The sequence below is a fragment of the Vespula vulgaris genome, chromosome 15 (assembly GCF_905475345.1).
Source record: "Vespula vulgaris chromosome 15, iyVesVulg1.1, whole genome shotgun sequence".
NCBI classification, from domain to species: Eukaryota; Metazoa; Arthropoda; class Insecta; order Hymenoptera; family Vespidae; genus Vespula; species Vespula vulgaris.
Window position 1 is genome coordinate 1,066,426 of NC_066600.1, and position 19,955 is coordinate 1,086,380.

Here is a 19,955-nt window from a genome sequence, read left to right on the forward strand (position 1 = left end):
TAAAATTGGAATAGCAAAAAAAGAAAAAGCGTGGGAAGAGAAAAAGAGATACAAAGAGAGAGAGAGAGAAAGAGAGAGAGAGAAGTATGTAAAAGGAAAAGTCAAAAGCGTTGTTCGGACGTAAAGAGGAAGAAGAAAAGGAAGAGAAAAAAATATATAGAGAAGAAGAACAAAAAAAAAAAAAGAAAAAAAAAATAAAGAAAAAAAGAAAAAATGAAAAAAGAATAAAAGAAAGAAAGAAAGAAAGAAAATCAAGAGGATTCACATCCCCCTATAACATATACATACATACGTACATACATACATATATATATATACGTATACATACATACATAAATATATATACGTAGGTGTATATCTACTACGTAGGTATATGTGTACGCGTGGCTCGAGAGTGCGGGCACGATAATAATGTTCGGTAAGTACGTGTTTGTAGTTACCCCTGAGGTGAGCCACCCACGAGAGAGCCAAGAGAACGAAGCTCCGCCTTCAGCCACGTTACCAACGGCATTGGGGTTGGCTGTCACGGGGGTGGCACATTCGGGGGCGGTTCTTTGCCTCCCCGGCCTCGTTTCGCGAGATATTCGAGAGAGGGAGCAATTCTGTCCTGTTAGATAGAGAGAGATAAAGAGTGGGAAAGACAGAGACAGATAGATCATAGTTCGAGAGAGATATAGAGATATAGAAAGAGAGAGAGAGAGAGAGAGAGAGAGAGAGAAACTTAGGGGTGGAGAGCAAGTCTTCCGGAGTACGTAACGGAATACGGGCTGCGTTTTGTGGCCAGTCGCTCTTACTCGAATCTCTTCGTTCGTTTCCTTCTCTTCACGTTCGCGTTTTACTCGTATCGTACATTCTTAAACCAAGTCGTGACAAAACTAAGTTTGTTCTACCTTCCCCTTTTTTTTGTTTTTCTTTGTACGTACGTACGTACGTACGTTCGTATGTTCGTTCGTACGTTCGTTCGTACGTTCGTTCGTACGCTCGTTGGTTCGCTCGTTCGTTCGTTCGTTTTTTATTTAATTTTTTCCTGATTTTTTTCTCCCTTCTTGTTCGTCTAATAAATCAGTGATTCGAGAAAGGAGAGAGATTGGATCTGATAGAAGGACTCTAGTGATTTCTTTATAGTTATTTTTTGTTTTTTATTTCCTCGAGAAGGATTCTCTCTCTTCTTCGCGTTATTGGTGTGTTGTTTCCATCTTCGTGGGAATTGTTGTTTGTTTTATATATATATATATATAAATATATATATATATATATGCAGGTATGTTTTCTCTTTTTTTATTTTGTTTTTTAAATCACGCATGAATCTCCCTTGGAAGCAGGTTTGTTAGTTTCTTCTGACTAATCACGCCATTAGTTTTCGATTATATATGTATATATATTTGTTTTCGGTGTGAATCGTAAGTAAGATTTGTAATGATCGATCTTCGTGAAGGAGTATAAGTTTTATGAATGATTTATAACGATCATCTCTGTGAGTTTTAAAAAGAGACGAAAATATTCGTATCGAAATTGTTTCCTCTGCAAAAGATATTTATCGGATCATTTAATTTTTATATTTCGTGGCTTAAAAATTGATTTATCAAATAATCAATTCGAAGCAAAATTATTTCGTAAAGATCCAGCGCAAATCTTCGAATGATTTACGACGATCTTCAAAATTGTTTTCCTATGGTACTTTATCTATCTTTCTCCTTTTTCTTCCCTCTAAAAAAAATAAAGAAAAAGAAGTTCGTTCCAGAGTGTTTTCGAAACGTGTCGTAAAAAGTGCTTCTTTAAAAAACAGATCGCTGCTAAATAAATTGATAGTCGATTCACGGGTACACGGGTAAACTGGTCCCATGGGAGACACAAGGGGTCGTTCTCTCTCTCTCTCTCTTTTCATGGGGAGACTGTAGCCAGACGTAGATACGCGACGGTACACTCGACGAACAAATGCCATAAACTGTTTGGATTAGGATTAACCGATCGAGAGATTCGATCCCTCCTGAAGGATAACTTAACAAATAACTAACATAAGTTCTTTTATTTTTCTTTTTATTTTTATTTATTTCCTTCTTAATCTTTTCTTTCTTTCTTTTCTCATCGAGATGATAATTAATTATCGCAGAGTAATAATTCGTTCGACTCATTTTAACAAGACGAATAAAATATTTTATCCCACTTTTTCTTTTATATACTTTCATATTAACACGAAATAAAGAAGATCTTGAAATAATTAATAATGCATGGATACAAATATTAATAATAAATCGTTGTATAAAGAGAAAGAACGGTAATAATATTAACAATAATAAACATTAATTATCTAACTTCATATACTTTACATTATATATCTATACAACTTAAAACTTTTAATTTGGCTTTATTAAAAGACACGCAGACGAACATATAAAAATAATAACAAATTCATTATGAACAATTACATAAAATTACAATAGAATGATACTTAGATCTATCAATGGAATTAATTTTAATCTCTCTCTATTTATCTCTCTCTCTCTCTTTCAGAAGACCAAAAAAAAAAAAGAAAAAAAAAACCAATGCATAAGAACTATTAATAAAACTTACTTATAAAAAGAAATAAAAAAGATAAAAAAAAAAAAAAGAAGAAGAAGAAGGAAAAAAAAAGAAAAGAACACAAAAAGATAGATAGATATAGATAGTCCTACGATTTTTTTAATTCTATCTCTTAACATAGTCAAACATGATAATAAAGATAAGACTCTCGTTCTCGAGAGGTTCTCTCTTTCGTGCTGGTATGAAAGCGTGCACATTTCGATTATTAAATTGATGACACGAGCAACGTATGATCTCTTTAATCCTCTCGAGATATTCCAGTGGCCTGCAGCGTTGTTTAACGCATTCGAGTAGAGAGAGAGAGAAAGAGAGAGAGAGAGAGAGAGAGAGAGAATGAGAGAGGAGAGAAAGAGAGGGTAGATTTCAAAAAGTAAAACGTTCTACTGTCCACTCGGTATCATAAAATATATATACGTGTATGTATATGTACATATTATATGTGTGTATATATATATCTCTGTGTATATGTACTGTATGGGACGTTCGGTGGATTATCTTTCGATCGGGCTATTAAAATCGACTACTCTTGGAGAATTCAATAACTTTCGAGTATTAACGCTTCGATATATGAAATATCGATTAAAAATCAAACGAACAAAAAGAAACGAAAGGTATAAACAAATAAGTTGGAAAAGAAATATATTAAATGAAAAAAAATGTTCATTAATTTTAGTATCTTTAGAAAAAAATTTTAACTGTTCCTCTCTCTCTCTCTCTCTCTCTCTCTCTCTCTCTCTCTCTCTCCCTCTCTCTCTCTCTCTCATTCTTTTTTTTTGTAATTGAAAGACGGAAAAAATCAATTGATTCGTACGTATTAATGATAGATACCCATTCGTTGAAAAATTGAATGGCTTCCGATTGTTAACGTTTCGATGTATGATATATCGATTAAAAATTGAACGAAAAAGGAAATGAGAAGATACGTCAGTTAATTTCTAAATAATTTCTTTGAAGAAAATCTTAATTATTCCTTTTTTCTTTTTTTCTCTTTCTTTCTCTCTCTCTATCTCTTTTAATAATTGCCGTCGGAAAAGATCGGAGTTGAAATCGTTTGAACGTTTTAATGGTGCTCTTTGAAAAATGTAATACTTTGCGAGTATTGACGCTTCGTCAATGTATAAAGTATCGATTAAAAATTAAAATTGAAGGAAAAAAAAGAAGTATAAATGTCAAATAATTTCCAAATAATTTCTTTAGGAAAATATCGTACTTAATCCTCTCTTTCTCTCTCTCTCTCTCCCTCTCACTTTTAATAATTGAACGATAAAAAAGATGGGGACTTAAAATGATTGATACGTTTTCTAGTGAAACACCAAAATACTCGTTGAAGAATCGAATAACTTTCGAGTATCAAAGCTCTATGAAATATGGATCAAAGATCGAACGTAAAGAAGAAGAAAGAAGAAGTAGAAGAAGAATAAACAAAAAAAAGGAAGAAACGTTCGTTGATTTTTAGATAATTTTATCAAAAAAAAAAAAAAAAAAAAAAAAAAAAACAAAATTTCTCTTTCCCTCTCTCTTTCTCTCTTAATAATTGAACGATTTCGAAAAAGATCGAAAATCGAAATCGTTCCTACGGTTTTAATTGTACCGATTAATATGCAAAGTGTCAACAGGAACGTTAGTTAACGCTCAAAATGACTTCGCAAAATCGACGATCGACTTTGCGATAGCAATCACAAGCACTCGACGGCAGGGGCAATCAGGTACTCAACGCACGCGTGCAAATTTGTAGATTACATTGCATTTAACGTGGGAAATCGCGGGAGCTACGGGTGAAGGTGAGAGGAGGGACGATGATTATGGTGAAAGAGGTTGGCGAATTGGTATATGGAGAAGAGAGGGACGACCCAAAGAGTATGGGAGGGAGAGAGGATGAACGGGGATAGGGGCATCGTCGAAAGAGGTGGAAAGAGGGGGAGGGGATCAGAGGGAAGGTACTACTGCCACCACCGTTAGTATATTGCCAGAGAACGAATTAAAATGCGATCGACGTTTTCATCAGGATAATTGCCGTCCGAGCTACGACAAAGCCGCTTCTACGAACCTCTTTTCTCTCTTCGTTACAATGGAATCCGAATGAAATTTTACAAAACGTTTACAACATGTAGATTATATATATATATATATATATATATATATATATAGTATATAGTATATAGTACATAGTATATATATATATATATATCCATTTCCATTTGTATCCTTTGTGTTTTAACATTTTACGTTTCATCGTTTTACGCGCTCTCCCGACAATTATATCCGGATAAAAGGTGTTAAAATTTGAACGAGGATTTTTTTGATACTTTAACCCCTGACCCCCTTGCCTCTCCTTCTCTCTATACGAATTTTCTCCAATTTTTCTGATTTTTTTCTCTGCTTCTTTTTTTTTCTTCTTTTTGTTATCTTTCTTTCTTTCTGCCGGACGAGGAATATGTTGTATTGAATAATTTTGTCAGATAAAAATTTGTTAAAAGTTCGTCGAGGGTTTTTTGGATTATCCTTTTTCTTGTTTTTTTTTTTTTCTCTATCGTAGCTTTGTATGTAAGGAGAAATATATTGCGTTAATCATTTGTTATATGTTATCATATATATGTCCTACATATTATATATGCATAGATGAATATAAATGTTATTTTGCTTTGGATTCGTGTTAGAAAATTTAGGATTGAATATAGGGACATATTTCTGGAATTATTATCTGAGTATTATAAAAGGGAAAAAGAAAGAGAGACAGAATTATACATATATAAATAAAAGATTAGAATTAAAAAGGAGATGAAAGGAAACGAAGATTTTCGGAAACATTTATTAACATGAAACTTTAGAAATATCTATAACATATTTTTTCTCAAATTAAAAAAAGATTAAAAATCGTGCAGACGTTTATCACATTGTTGACATCTTTACATAATTGAAAATTCGATAAATTTATCATTCATAATTATTATTTAATAGTAATTGCAAATGATCGAAATATATACATACATACATACATACATATATACATACATATATATATATATATATATATATATATATATATATAATACATACTTCAAAAAATCCTTCGTATTATAAATGTAATAACTTTGAGATTACGTTGGAAAGCTATCATCGAATTTAAGAGAATCCTTAAGGGTTTATAAATTATGCAAAAGAGGGGAGTGTACAATTACCGAGAGAGAGAAAGAGAGAGAGTTGGAAGATAGTATTGGTATTCGGTGAAGATGTAGAGATAGAAAAAAATAGATAGATCGACAGATAGATAGATAGATAGTTCCATACATACATACATATATAGATAGATAGATAGATAGATAGATAGATAGATAGATAGATAGATAGATAGATAGATACAGACAGACATTGACAAACACAGAGAAAGAAAAAGATAGATAGATAAAGAGAAAGAGATAGATAGAAAAGACGACTAGAACTAACAATAAGAGGAAGAAAGACGTAGAATTGGAATAGAGTCATGATGGAAGGACGGAGATTTAACAACGTTACAATGAACGAACGAACGAACGAACGAGAAGCGTTTCCCCGTTTCACATTGGTCGTTGCGTGCGCGCGCACGCGCTCATGGACCTGCTGCTTGGTGCTTGCAAAGAGAGAGAGAGTGAGGGATAGACAAAGTGAGAGAGAGAGAGAGAGAGAGAGAGAGAGAGAGAGAGAGAGAGAGAAGCGGAGGATCGCAGATTGAATTGTAAAATAACCGAGAGAAGGTACAGTGAGTGAGGGTGAGGGGTAAAAGGGGGTTGGGGGAACAATGCGCTTCGCTACAACACTGTGTTTGCATTTAAATAATCTGCGAGCCCACGGGTACGCTTATATTCCGCGACTTCGTTTCTCTCTCTCTCTCTCTCTCTCTCTCTGTCTCTGTCTTTCTCTATCACTATCTCTATGTCTATCTCTATCTCTATCTCTATCTCTATCTCTCTCTCTCTCTCTCTCTTTTTTCTCTCTATCGAGGCTGAGAGGAAAACGCGTTTTCGTTCCATCTTGCAGAATGCGCGTGTGCATGCATGGTTATGTTGCAAAAACACGGCCGAGTTTTCACGATCTACGAGTAGACCAAACGATATACGTTTTTCCATTATCTCCTTTCTTTTTCTTCTTTTTTTTTTTCGTTTTATCCCGGAGATTTTGCTTGTTTCTTTTTCCCTCTTTCGTTTTTTTTTCTTTTCTTTTATTTTATTTTATTTTTCTCTTTCTTCATTTTTTTCTTTTTGTTTATATCGTTTGCACTATCGTCCATCTCTCTCTCTCTCTCTCTCTCTCTCTCTTTTAGTTTAATCGATAAAAATGGAACTCGTCGAACGAACGAGTTTTATGGGATTTTTAATTTTATTAGATTATCTCTGAAAGAAATGATCGTTTTGCTCGTATTCGTTTATATTATGATATTATATATACATTACGTAGATCTGTATTTAATAAGCTTTTCGAAATATTTTAGTATATTTTATTTGTCCGAATTCGATCGTTGACTTATCATTGTATAATTAGAATCAAACGTTTATAGATCAATGATCAACCCACGTTTAACGAGTCCCTAATGAATGTCGATAATTACGTTCACGTACACGTGCGACATCGTATGAAACGAAGGATTACCACTGATGATACATGTTAAATCTTCCATACATACATACATACATACATACATACATATATATATATATATATGTATATATATATATATATATATAGAGAGAGAGAGAGAGAGAGATACATTCAAAAGAAAAAGACTGATCAAAGAGTAGATAAATTCTATTTAACGAGATATACATAATACACCACTATCGATGTAGATACATATATACATACATACATACGTAGATACATAGATACATATGTACGTATGTATGAAGATGTAAGATATCGAGTTGGGGTGGAAGGAGAGGAAGGCATGTTGTATCACGGCGTTCGAACTAATTGTAAGTAGCCAGTAATTAATGCGGTCGATTCGAATCCGATCCGTACGACCGCTGACCAGTGGATTGACGAAGAGAGATAGAGAATAGATACCAATACGAATAGTAGAAGAGGAGAGATGGGAAGAGGATAGAAGAGAGAGCGAATTGGGTTCGGATTGTACACCTGACGACTATGTAGGTACTAAAGAGAGATAGATAGAGAAGGAGATATATATGTATGTGTATATATACATACACACATATATATATACATATATATATATAGAAGAGTAAGGTAGGAGGAGTAGTAGAGAGACATGGTGAAGGTAGAAGGGATAAGGGGGTGGTGGAGGAGAGAGGGTACGCGCTGGGATGGCCGGGGGTTGTTCCGGGTCGGGCACCGACATTGTTTCACGGTGGATGAGAATTTAATTTGCACGACGAAGAGAGGAGTGGAAGGAGAAACGAACGAACGACCGAACGACCGAACGAACGAGACCTAGAGAGAGAGAGAGAGAGAGAGAGAGAGAGAGAGGTTTGGATGGGTGCTGCCTTGTTTAAGCGCGGGTGGGGGTGTCAAATTGAATTACCCCCGCGTACCAGCATCCCCAGGGACGTTTGCTGGCGTCCACCATCCTCTCTTTATCCCTCCTCTCTCTCTCTCTCTCTCTCGTTGCGGCGGATTCGCTTTATTCGTGTGCATGGAAGATAGAAAGAGAGAGAGAGAGGAGTCACGCACGCGTACAAGAACGAACGGTTTGCACGACGTGTACCTTCATGGAAGCGTTTTCAATTAAAATCAACACCGAGACAGTATCTTCCTCCCTCTCTCTCTCTCTCACTCTCTCTCTCTCTCTCTTTCTCTCTCTCTCTCTCTTTCGTATATATCCTTTCTTCCTACCTTCTATCTTCCTTCCTTCCTTCCTTCCTTCCTAACTCACCTTCCTCCTCCTACTTCTCCTTCTTCTCCTCCATTCTCGTCGTACCCTCCATCTCTTTATCTTTTCTCGACGTGGCACTTGCTCCCTCTCCTATAGAAGTTCGTTCATCCAAGAGAGAACACTTAATTCCTCAGTCCTTGGAAAATTCACAATCCCAATAAAGTATTCGTCGAGTGTTAAATTAATGGAACGAGTTATCTTATCTTTCTTCCTTTAGCAAGGACGAACCTATGCTATATTATATAATGATTCTTCTTCGTTGTTCGTTCTTTGTTCATCGTTCATCGTTCATCGTTCATCGCTCGTTTCCTTCTTCATCCGATTTCTCTTAATCGCATGAATAAGGATATATTCGTAGGCGTCTTCGCAAGGACTAAGAGGATAAAATTATCCTCCATTATCAAGCTCTATTCTCAGCATACATGGTTTTCGTCCTTCGTTATTTTCTTTCTTATCCTTTCGATATTCAGCGTTGAATAATTTTTATTCGTCGATTTTATACTAGTAAAATAAAATTTTGTAAGTCATTTTCATGAGTACGCAACAATTGAAGCTAGATGAAAAAAATTATATATATATATAGATTTTTTTTTTGTGGATTATTGATTCAAGTATTTTAATCAATGCTCTATAAAAATTTGAAGACTCTTGAGTCCCCTTCAAAAAAAAATATATATATTTTTTTTTCTTTTTAAATTTCCATCATAAACTGGGAGATGAAAAAAAGAAATTGTTTCGATATAATTTATTATACTTTCTCAACAAGATTATTATGACGTACCGTATCTAACAATAGAAGTAACAGATGTAATAACTGATCTAATCGTAACTATCTCTCCCTCTCTTACTAAAATAATTGCTATCATTTTCTTTTATCCCAAAAATAAAGAAAAAACTTTTCGATAAATCTCGCCAACATTTTTGTCGAAATTCTAAAGGATGTAAAAAAAAAAAAAAGAGAGAGAGAGAGAGAAAAAAGAACCTAATCGTTCTCTAACTTAACCGATAATTAAGATCTGTCAAGGACGGGTCACGTGACTCAATCACCCTCGAACAATTTCTTTTCACGATTAAAAAATTCCAAGCTTATTCTTTCGCTCGTCGATCGTTTGAAAAATCGAGGGAAATGAAGTTTAAAAAAAAAGAAAAATAAAAAAAGAGAGAGACAAATACAAAGAGAAAGAGAGAGAGAGAGAGAGAGAGAGCAAGAAAAAAAGAGAGAGAGAGAAAGAGAAAGATAGAGAATAGTAGCAACCCGACGAAGCCGATTTAATTGAGCTAAATGCGCGCGAACACGCTTAATGGCGGCGGACTTTGCGTTCGTTCGAGCGGACAAGGTAATCGATAAAATGTAATAAATATAATTACACGAGCGTGGGGGAGGGGGGAGGAAATGTTGGAAGAAGAGAGAGAGAGAGAGAGAGAGAGAGAAGGGGATGAAGAGCAAGAGCTTCCATCCGTGCAGTTGGTTTTTTTATACCGGCCAGTCGCCATTGCGTGGAAACGCGTATGGGCGTGAGTTACGTTAGCTTATTTATTTCGAATTAAAGGGTCAAAAGCATCAGTTGAAAAATATCAACGTTCGCACATGTTCGCATATCTCACGGAGATTTTCGAAAGATTTGAATTCGAAGGGAAGGGTGAGGAATGCAAAGATAAAAAAATAGAAAGAAAAAGAAAAAAGAAAAACAACGGCTCGGTGGCGGACGAGAGAGATAAAGAAAAGTGAAAGAAAAAAGAAAGCGATAATAACGATAAAGTAATAATAATAATAATAGTAATAATAATAATAGTAATAATAAAAAGAAAGAAAGATAAGACAAGGATGCAATCTTTCTCGTTTCGTTTTTATTTTTTTTTTTTTTTTTTTTTTTTCATTACAGGATGGACGGTCCAGCGGTGTTGTCGATGCCACCGTTGACCGGAACTCAAAAATCGACTGGACAATCGTCGCAATCCCAATCTCATTCGAAGCCGAATCAAGTAAGAAAGAAAGATTTCGTTCGTAGGGACGATATGCGTTAGACGGAATTTTTTTGTTGGGACCACGTGGTACATCTAAAACTATAGGAGTTGCAGGTTGGTACCGTATCGCTTTATGGGATTCACATCGTTTCGTTGGTCATCGAAGGACAGGAAAGGCTTTGCCTAGCACAAATTAGCAATACCTTGTTGAAGCAATTCAGCTACAACGAAATCCATAATCGTCGGGTCGCGTTGGGTATTACGTGCGTGCAATGTACACCCGTTCAGTTAGAGATACTACGTCGTGCTGGTGCGATGCCGGTGTCTTCGAGAAGATGCGGAATGATCACTCGAAGGGAAGCCGAAAGACTTTGTAAATCGTTTCTCGGTGATAACGCTCCACCTAGGTGAGTTTTTTCTTTCTCTGTTCTCTGTTCTCCTCTTATTCTTCTTTTCCTTCTTTCTCTCTGTTTTTTTTTTTTCTTTCCCGTTCGTTGATTCTTCTCTCTCACTTTCTTTTTCTCCTTTCTCTCGTCGCGTATCTGTAGGTTGAACGAAATTTTTATCGTTTCCTTTCCCTTTTTCTAAACCTTTGGAAAATACGAATTTAGAGGAAGACAAAAGTTTGTGGGATTGATCACAGGTTGCCGGAAGATTTCGCATTCTCCGTTCATCACGAGTGCGCCTGGGGTTGCCGTGGTGCGTTCCTGCCTGCACGTTATAACAGTTCGAGAGCAAAATGTATCAAATGCGCTTACTGCGGTCTCTTCTTTTCACCGAACAAATTCATCTTCCACTCGCATAGAATCGGCCCGTCGGACAAATACGTACAACCGGACGCGGCCAATTTCAATTCGTGGCGCAGGCATATGAAATTATCTGGTAATCCGCCGGACGAAGTGGTACACGCTTGGGAGGACGTTAAGGCGATGTTCAATGGCGGTACGAGAAAGAGATTATTGAGTAATCCGAATGCCAGAGAATCACCTAGCCCGGCTAAACAGCCAAGATCATCGCCGACCATGCCGGTTTCCACTCTCGTATCATCGCCGACGCATCCTAGAGTACCACCATTTCCGGAATTACCATTGCCATTGTCCAGGAGTCTCGTTATGGATTACGTTTGGCATCAACATCAACAGGCAGCCGCCGTGGCCGTAGCCAAAAGTCCGGGATTTGCATTTCCACCGTACGCATTACCTTGGCTTGCCAAGAGAAGCCCTGTCCTTTTTCCAGGTAATGAATCTCGTCTCTTTTTTCTCTCTCATTCTCGATATCGTGCGTTAAATTGATCCATCGACGAGGAGTCGTTCGCAATTCCTTGATAAGCTCTTTTTTCTTCTTCTTCTTTTTTTTTTTTCTTTTTATATAAATGGAACAATTAAATATCCAATAAATTTTTCTAAGCGTTATGATCCAATCAATCAATCGATTTTCTTCGGGCAGGACCAATGGCACCGCCGATAAGTGGTTCCAGCCCAACCGAACCTCAACTGATACCAACGATGAATCCTCCGTTACATCAGTCCGCATTTCGACCGGTCATTCGTGGTCCACCGATCGGTGAACAAGCACTCGCCTCGCTTCAGGAAACGTCTCAGGACGCCAATTCCAATGGCAAAGAGGAAAACTCCGACGACGAGGTCGACATAGAAACGACCGAGGACGATCCAGCGACGCCGCTTAACGCGACCCTTCATAATCTTCATTCAGCTACGAATTCTGGTATCGCTAGTCATTCCACTGGTAGAAACGTATCTCCTCAATGTTGGAGTCCTCCACGGGAAACGGTGAGTCGATTTAATTCGTTCCCATATCATTTGTTTCGACGATGTAATTATATCGTTAGCTCCTCCCACAATTACGATTTCTTTCTTATCGATCAACAATCGCACAACATGATCGATAATATTCGAGATCATCGCGACCTACCGATTTTCTTTCATTTTTTCCGATTAAAAAAATCAATGACAAATCGATTAATTATCTTTATTAACTAGTTTTATATTTCATCAATGTCTTCCATCCTTGTACACGCGTATTGTAGATCCTTTTTGTTTAGATTATAATTCTTGAGATTTTTTTGTTAATTATTAAGAAACGCGCGATGAAACTATTGTTTCGTTCTAATCATTTATTTTAGAGTTAAATAATTTTGTGCTCTCTCTCTCTCTCTCTCTCTCTCTCTCTCTCTCTCTCTCTCTCTCTCTCTCTCTCTCCCTCCTTTCTTTTCCCTGTTTAAAAAAGAAATAAAAAAAAAAGGGAAAACACGGACAGAACTCATTTTGTAAGTAATGTTCGAGAAAAGCAATTCGATTAACTCTAGGACCAAAACTGTTTGTCCGTATCGAGTTACGCGAAAGACGTCGACGCGCTCGTTTTCGTTTACAGGGGAGCGTGGGATCTCTCATGAGTTGGGTGGAGTACTCTACTGCTTCATTTACAACGTAAATATACTCCGTTATTAAAGTTCTCCTGAAACACTTTATTCACTATCGAATGATTAACGATCGACGATCATTCTACCGACGATCTCGCTACTACATCTACTTCTTCTCGAAATAAATTGATCAAAAGAAAGAAACAAAGAAAGACAGAAAGAAATGAGACAATAAACGAGGAAAAAGAAAAATTTTTTATTTCCTTGAGAAAATTATATTCCTTCACTTTCTACGTTACAACAATGTCGTATCGTTTAATCGTATAATCAAAATTTATTATAAATTAATCCGCAGAATTCAACTCGAAGTCAAACAAAAAGGAAACGGATGAAATCTTTTTTAAAAACGATGATATATTAGAACAACTTGGACATTCCAAATCGAAGAACATCCCTTCGGTCCCTTTAAAGTCGCGTGCGGGTTCATGGAAAGGGCGATTGTACCTACTCGCGTACATGTAATTTTGCACGCATAACTTTTGCCACGCTATTACACGCTCGTCGACGCGAAAGGGGAGAACAAGAGAGAGAAATTCAAAAACGAAAGCGACGAAGCACGTTATAACATATTTCTAGCGTGGTCCTATACTCAACAATGAGAGAGAAAGAAAATGTGTGTGTGTGTGTGCGTGTGTGCGTGTGTCAAGTGTTTACCGGCATCGAACGTAACGTGTATTACCGTTTGTAACCTGTTTCTCCCTTGAGAACTTAACAATGGTCACGTGCCATTTAAAGTACACAAATAAATACCACGCAATGGTTTACTGCAACCTCGATTAACGAGATGCATTATCTTAACCTTCAAGTGATTTGTTTAACAACGTTAGAAGCTTGAATTGATAAGAAATATGATAAGGGATTCTATACTACATCGATGTGCATAATTAATCATTAGGTATATACATTTTTTAATCGATATTGTACGTTTGCGCGCGTGTGTATAGTTTGCATATAGATATATGCACAAGTGAATTATTGGTATTGATATATTTACAAATGATATATACAGCGATATATTTTATTATAATTTAACAAGATTGAATTTTATAGATTAGAACGATTGATCGATCTCGTTGATGATTGAATCGTTAACGAAGTATGTGATAAATTTTGTTTATTATGTTCAGATCAGATTTATTTTTAATAAGATAGGAGAAGATAAATTGGAGTTTTAATCGATAAGAAGTTTCTATGAAACATTTCGTCGATCAAATAGTAAAAGAAATACTCTTTCTGATAGACGAGCGAACGATCACGTCTATTAAAAATCTATCGCGTTGCCACGGTTTGTTGCAATTAAACAAATGGTGTAATCAATGAAGATAGACCGGAAGAGAGATGATAGAGAATTTTAAAAGAGATTTAAAAAAAAAAATTGACGGAAATATAAGAAGGTCGGATAACTCGTGATTTTATAAATGACGATGATGATAATGATGATAATGATGATTTGAAATTGAGTTTATTATATAATAGAATATATCGCGATTAAATCGATCATTTGACGTTGCCATAGGCTTGATAGAGAGACAGACGAAAGGGTTATAGATAGGATACGATAGGTAGCTATGTAATAGATGGGGGTGAGGATGTCTACCCATGTAATACTACTCGATGTCCCTAGAATTTGCTCTGCGGTCTGACTGCTCGTACGGCAGCCCTCGTCAATCGCGATAATTATTGTGTCAGTAAATACTCCGTAACCATTACAAACTCAACGGCTCGTGTGATGCCGATTGGTAGGATCCGTAATAGACTCACCTAGATGATATATATATATGTATATTTGTATAGATGTATATATGTATATATTGCTACTAAAATGATATAATTAAATGAACGATATTATTTCCATACACACTATCATAACGATAACATTCATCAACATATATTATACCCTATAACAAAGCTATTAAAAGAAATCAATTAAATAAATATTTTCCTTTTTTTTTTTTTTCATTTCTTTTTGCGAATACTATCTTTTCTATTCATTATTATTTATATATGTATATATATATATATAATTTGTAAGATAATTATATGGTTTGTGTGTAGAACATAATGTAAAGTTTTTTAGTATACGTCATAATCGCGTATGAATGAATACGCTACGTGTTAGATATTTATCGGTGATTAATTTAATATTATTTTCTTCTTTTCTTTTCGTTCTTTTTGTCGTTGGAATACGACATTTTTTCTTCTTCTTCTCCTTCTCCCTTATTCGTCACAAACGATTTGACGTTAATATTATGGAAAATCCTTTCATCGATCCATAACACGAGTCTTGCATGACAAAATCCAACAATTGCATGAGATAACGATCGTCCAACGCACACATATACGCACACAAGCATACTTATCTACACATGCACACGAGTTATCATCAAATGCCATCTGAAAAGTCTTTCTCTTCGAGTAACAGCTCGATAATTTATCAAAAGTTCTTTATAATCGATTACGAATATTTAAATATGTACATACATACATACATACATACATATATATATATGCATGTATATATGATCTTTAACAAATACGTACTACAAAGAAAGACTTAAGAATTATAGAAACACTTAAGAATCATAATTGCCTATCATCATCAATCAGATATCCACAAATAGGTATAACAAAGTGAAAGGATAAAAAATACAAAGAAAGGAAAACAAGATAAAAATAAAAAAAAAAAAAAACAAGCAGGCAGAGATTAAATCTCCAAACTCCACTCCAAGTCGACCGAACGAAAAGAAAGAAAGAAAAAAAAGAGAAAAAAAAGAAATAGAAACAGAAAAAAAAGAAAAAAAGCGAAGAGGAGGAGGAGGAGGAGGAGGAGGAGAAAGAAGAAGAAAAAGGAAAAGAGAGGAAAGGTAGTAGGAAGATAGGATGGTCCGGTAGGGAAAAGAAGAGAGAGGGAGGAAAACGCAGCAGTACAAAACGGGAAAACGGATCGACCTTGTGAGTGAGGGATGTTGAAAGAAAGAGAGATAGAGAGATAGGCTTGGATAAGCCATCAGGATTGCCAGACAGCTTTTCAATTCCCCCTTGTCGGTGAACGTGTCGAGTGGAGCACAGAGCCGTATTTTGTGCAGAGATTCACAGCCCTTCTACTATCTCTCTCTCTCTCTCTCTCTCTCTCTCTCTCTCTCTCTCTCTCTTTTTCTGTCTCTTTCATTCACTCGTTCACTCATTCTCTAACTCGCTCTGACTCAGTCAGTCGGTTGCTCTGTCGAAGATGGTTAACGCGTGTATACGTAGCTACATCTCGTATAGAACTTTATAGATGTATATATATATATATATATCCGTCGCAAAGCTATCCACAGATAGAGAGGTACAGATAGAGATAGATATATATATATATATATAGACGGTATGTAGGAGTAGCGAAAACCCAGTTACTGAGAGCTACCATATAGAACGACATAGAGAGAGTGAAAGAGAGTGAGAGAGACAGAAGAGGCTATGTTAGTAGGACCGCAACTCGGATGTTGCGGTAACTAAGTAATCCCCGAACGTTATTTGCAGTTATTTCTCGCTCCGCTGGACCGACTGAGAAGAGAAAGAGAAAGAGAGAGAGAGACAGAGAGAGAGAGAGAGAGAGAAAGACAGAGAGGATTTCAAAACGTTTTCATTTTCGGGACATCTGTGAAATCTACTTTTATCTATGTACTCCCTCTCCTTCTCTCTCTCTCTCTCTCTCTCTCTCTCTCTCTCTCTCTCTCTTTCTCTTATTCTCCCTTAACAGAAAAAGAAAGAAGAAAAAAGAAAAAAGAGAGAAAGAAAGAAAGGTAATCTTGACATTTACGACGATTTTACATCTTTGGAGAAATACGAAAAGGATTCCCGGAATTCATGAGATTTCATTCGTTCGTTCCCTCCCTCCCTTTCTCCCCCTCTCTCTCTCCCTCTTTTTCTCTCTCTATTTTTTTTTTCTTTTCTTTTAGATAAAGCTACATTCACGAGAAATCGGACATTCATTTAAATGCAATTAAGCAACGTCACGTAGAGAATCGGAGAAGGTTAGAACGCGAAGAGGAAGAGGAAGAGGAAGAGGATGAGGGAAAGAGAGAGAGAGAGAGAGGGGGGGAAGAGAAAACGAGTATAGAAAGAGAGAGAGAGAGAGACAGGCGTTAGAGGCTACGAGAGTGGGGTACGGGGATAGGGATAGGGGGTGGACTTCGAAAACGTTTAAATCAAAGTACGACTCGTTTTAGTTAGCTCCGACCGCAACTTTTAATTGCACTTCGACCGTCTGGAGAGTCATTAGCTTTTCCTAAAGAGAGACCTTCTATCGTTTTTCTACCACCCTCACTCCCTCTCCCACCCTTCTTCCTTCATCTCTCACCTTCCTTCACTCTCTCTCTCTCTCTCTCTCTCTCTCTGTGTCTGTCTGTCTCTCTCTGTCTGTCTGTCTTTCTTTCTTTCTTTCTTTCTTTCTTTCTTCTGGTTTCTCCCTCTCTCGATTACTTTTCTTTTTTATCTACTTTTTTAACACATCATTTGATCCATTTCCAGTATATAAAGAGGATTTTCAAGAATTCGACAAATTTCTTTTTCGTAGAAACCATATATGTTTTTTTCTGTTTCTTTCTTTCTTTCTTTATCTGTCTGTTTATCTGTCTGTTCGTCTGTTTGTTTGTTGGTCTTTATCTCTCTCTCTCTCTTTTTCTCTTTCTTTCTTCGACTGTCTGTCTATTCCTTTTTTGAAAGAATCGTTAAATAAAGAAATGTTATCAGGCATTTTGAAGAATCGTTGAACAAAGCTCCAAGAAGTTTCTTACTTGGAAATGCCAGTAGTTGACCTTTTATCCGTATACGAAGGGAGAAATCCTTTGGGACAGTCTGTGATTAAATTGGACTGACATACTAAGTATATATGTATATATATATATATACATAGCTACGTAATATATACTTAGTATGTAAGTTAGATTGTCTTTACGTATGGATATCTCTCTCTCTCTCTTTCTATTACGTTCGTCTATTTAACCTCGTAACATTTTCAATGAAATGCAATATATTCTCGAATCATATTTATGATTATGGTCTTCGAAATGTCAACGATTACAGCAAAAAAAAATAAAAATAAAAGAGGGAGAAAGAGAGAGAGAGAGAGAGAGAGAGAGAGAGAGAGGGATGAGATGTTCCGTTCGCGTCTTATTCATTTTCAATTTCTATGAGAATTCGTTGTGTCGAAATACGATGCCATGAAAAGCGAGGGCGGTGACTGTTGATTTAATTATTATCGTTAGTCAGGACCAGCTCCGCCCTACAAGCCCTCAAATCCAATACGGATATCTTCTATCTCTTTTTCACTTTCTCTTCATTCGTCTCTCTCGTCTTTCTCTCTCTTTCTTTCATATTTTTTCTCTTTTAACATTTTTTTATGACAGTACGATACAGTTTTCTTATTACTGATATTAAAGAGATGACTTGATTATATGTACTTGAAAAAATTATTATATCAGAGTCTCTTTATATATATATATATGTGTGTGTGTGTGTGTGTGTGTGTGTGTGTGTGTGTGTGTATGTACGTGTATTTTAAATGATTTATAAAAAAGTTTGATTAAAATTTTTCGTTAAGTTACAAATTTATACGTCTCTTTTTTCTCTTCTTTTTCTAATTATTTTGTTTTTCCTTTTGGTTCTTTTTATGTAATATTCAATTTGCTTTTTTAATTATTATTCATGTTCGTAAGATAAAAAAATATATATATATACTTATACATAAAATAAGTTTTGAAATTAACTTGTTCGCGATAAATGACGGAGAAGAAAAAAAGAAGAGAAGAGAAAAAGGAAAGTTTTATCAAAAAAGTATTATAGACATTAATGCGATTAAAGAAGATTTTTTTTCTTGATTAACGCAGCTAAATAATATAATAATTGAAAATAAATTTTATAGACGTACGATTTCAATCTATCGAATAATTTAATCCATTAAATCGATTGAAATTAATTGTTCTTCAACGTTGACGTCAAATTTGCCTTTTGTTTCCTTTTCTATTTTTTTTTTCTTTTTTTTAATTCAATCTTTTTGTTGCATCGATAAGAGAAATTCTTCGGGATCTTTGAAACACGTAGTGGATAATGTGATCGTTCCTTTGAAAAAAAAAAAGAGAAAAAAAAAGAGAAAAAAAAAGAAATGAAAGAGAAAAAGAAAAAGAAAACAGCAAAGCAAGTAAAGACCGATTTCATCGATACTAAAAAAAGACAGATTACGACGTGTCGATCGAATTCCATCCTGTTTGAGATTAGATTTGTCGATTCATTCGAGAAAATCGTTTACGATAGACACGGCGACGGATTTGTAATGAACTTCTTTCCTCGCACGTATTATCAAAGTTATAAAAAGAAAATCCTATTGATAAGGAAGGAACTGTTTGAACGTTGAAAAGAAAAATGAAAAGAAAAAGGAAAAGCGAAGAAGAAAAAGAAAAGGAAACATCGACAAATTTTTATTAAACAACGATAATCCATCGGGAACGTTAGAAAAATCTAAAGAAGTTATTCTTCGAAATGTTCCCTTAAAAGAATTTTCCAATAATCTCGATAACCAAACAAGATATTAACAAACAGTAGCAAATAAGAAAAAAGAAAATAAATCTCTGAAAATTAATTCTCTAACACATATATATATATATATAATAATAATAATAATAATAATAATAATAATAATATCGCACGAACGAATAGAGACGCGATTGTTGATAACAGGTACCAAACACGTACACGTACGTACGATGTATACAAATAAATAAAAATAAACGAAACGGAGAGAGATAAAAAAGTTTTGGATAATAGATACCTATCTATGTATGTACACATATATAGATATTCGACGAAGTGAATAAACGAGTGACGAGTATGTACTTTAATAGAATTAGATTCATCGAAGGGACGGATAACGTTACCATATAAGTCTGGAATTATCGAGAGTATAATCAATTTCCCGGGCATAATTCCGTGGTGCATGGATTCCAACGAGATCGTTCGACCGAAAGCGATGCGACTAACGCGATTGCGTATTAACTTTGCACCCATCGAACTGTTCCCCGTTCTCGATTCTAACTTGTTCTACTTTCGCTTCGAAACGAACTTGAT

General features: G+C 35.5%; 1 protein-coding gene across 8 annotated transcripts in view; it reads left to right on the forward strand.

Moving 5' to 3' along the window:
* LOC127069279 (SKI family transcriptional corepressor 2) overlaps positions 1-19,955 on the forward strand; it is a 95,980-nt gene that overhangs the window by 65,179 nt on the left and 10,846 nt on the right. For 3 of the 8 annotated variants that reach the window (XM_051006096.1, XM_051006098.1, XM_051006097.1), the window contains 4 exons: positions 10,330-10,429; positions 10,517-10,818; positions 11,055-11,647; positions 11,858-12,201. In XM_051006096.1, coding sequence (XP_050862053.1) covers positions 10,331-10,429; positions 10,517-10,818; positions 11,055-11,647; positions 11,858-12,201 — 1,338 coding nt within the window. In that variant the 5' untranslated portion in view covers position 10,330. Of the gene's footprint in view, positions 1-256; positions 1,262-7,304; positions 10,206-10,329; positions 10,430-10,516; positions 10,819-11,054; positions 11,648-11,857; positions 12,202-19,955 lie in introns of those variants that run through there. The other 5 variants (XM_051006102.1, XM_051006103.1, XM_051006095.1 and 2 more) reach the window with 3 other exon arrangements.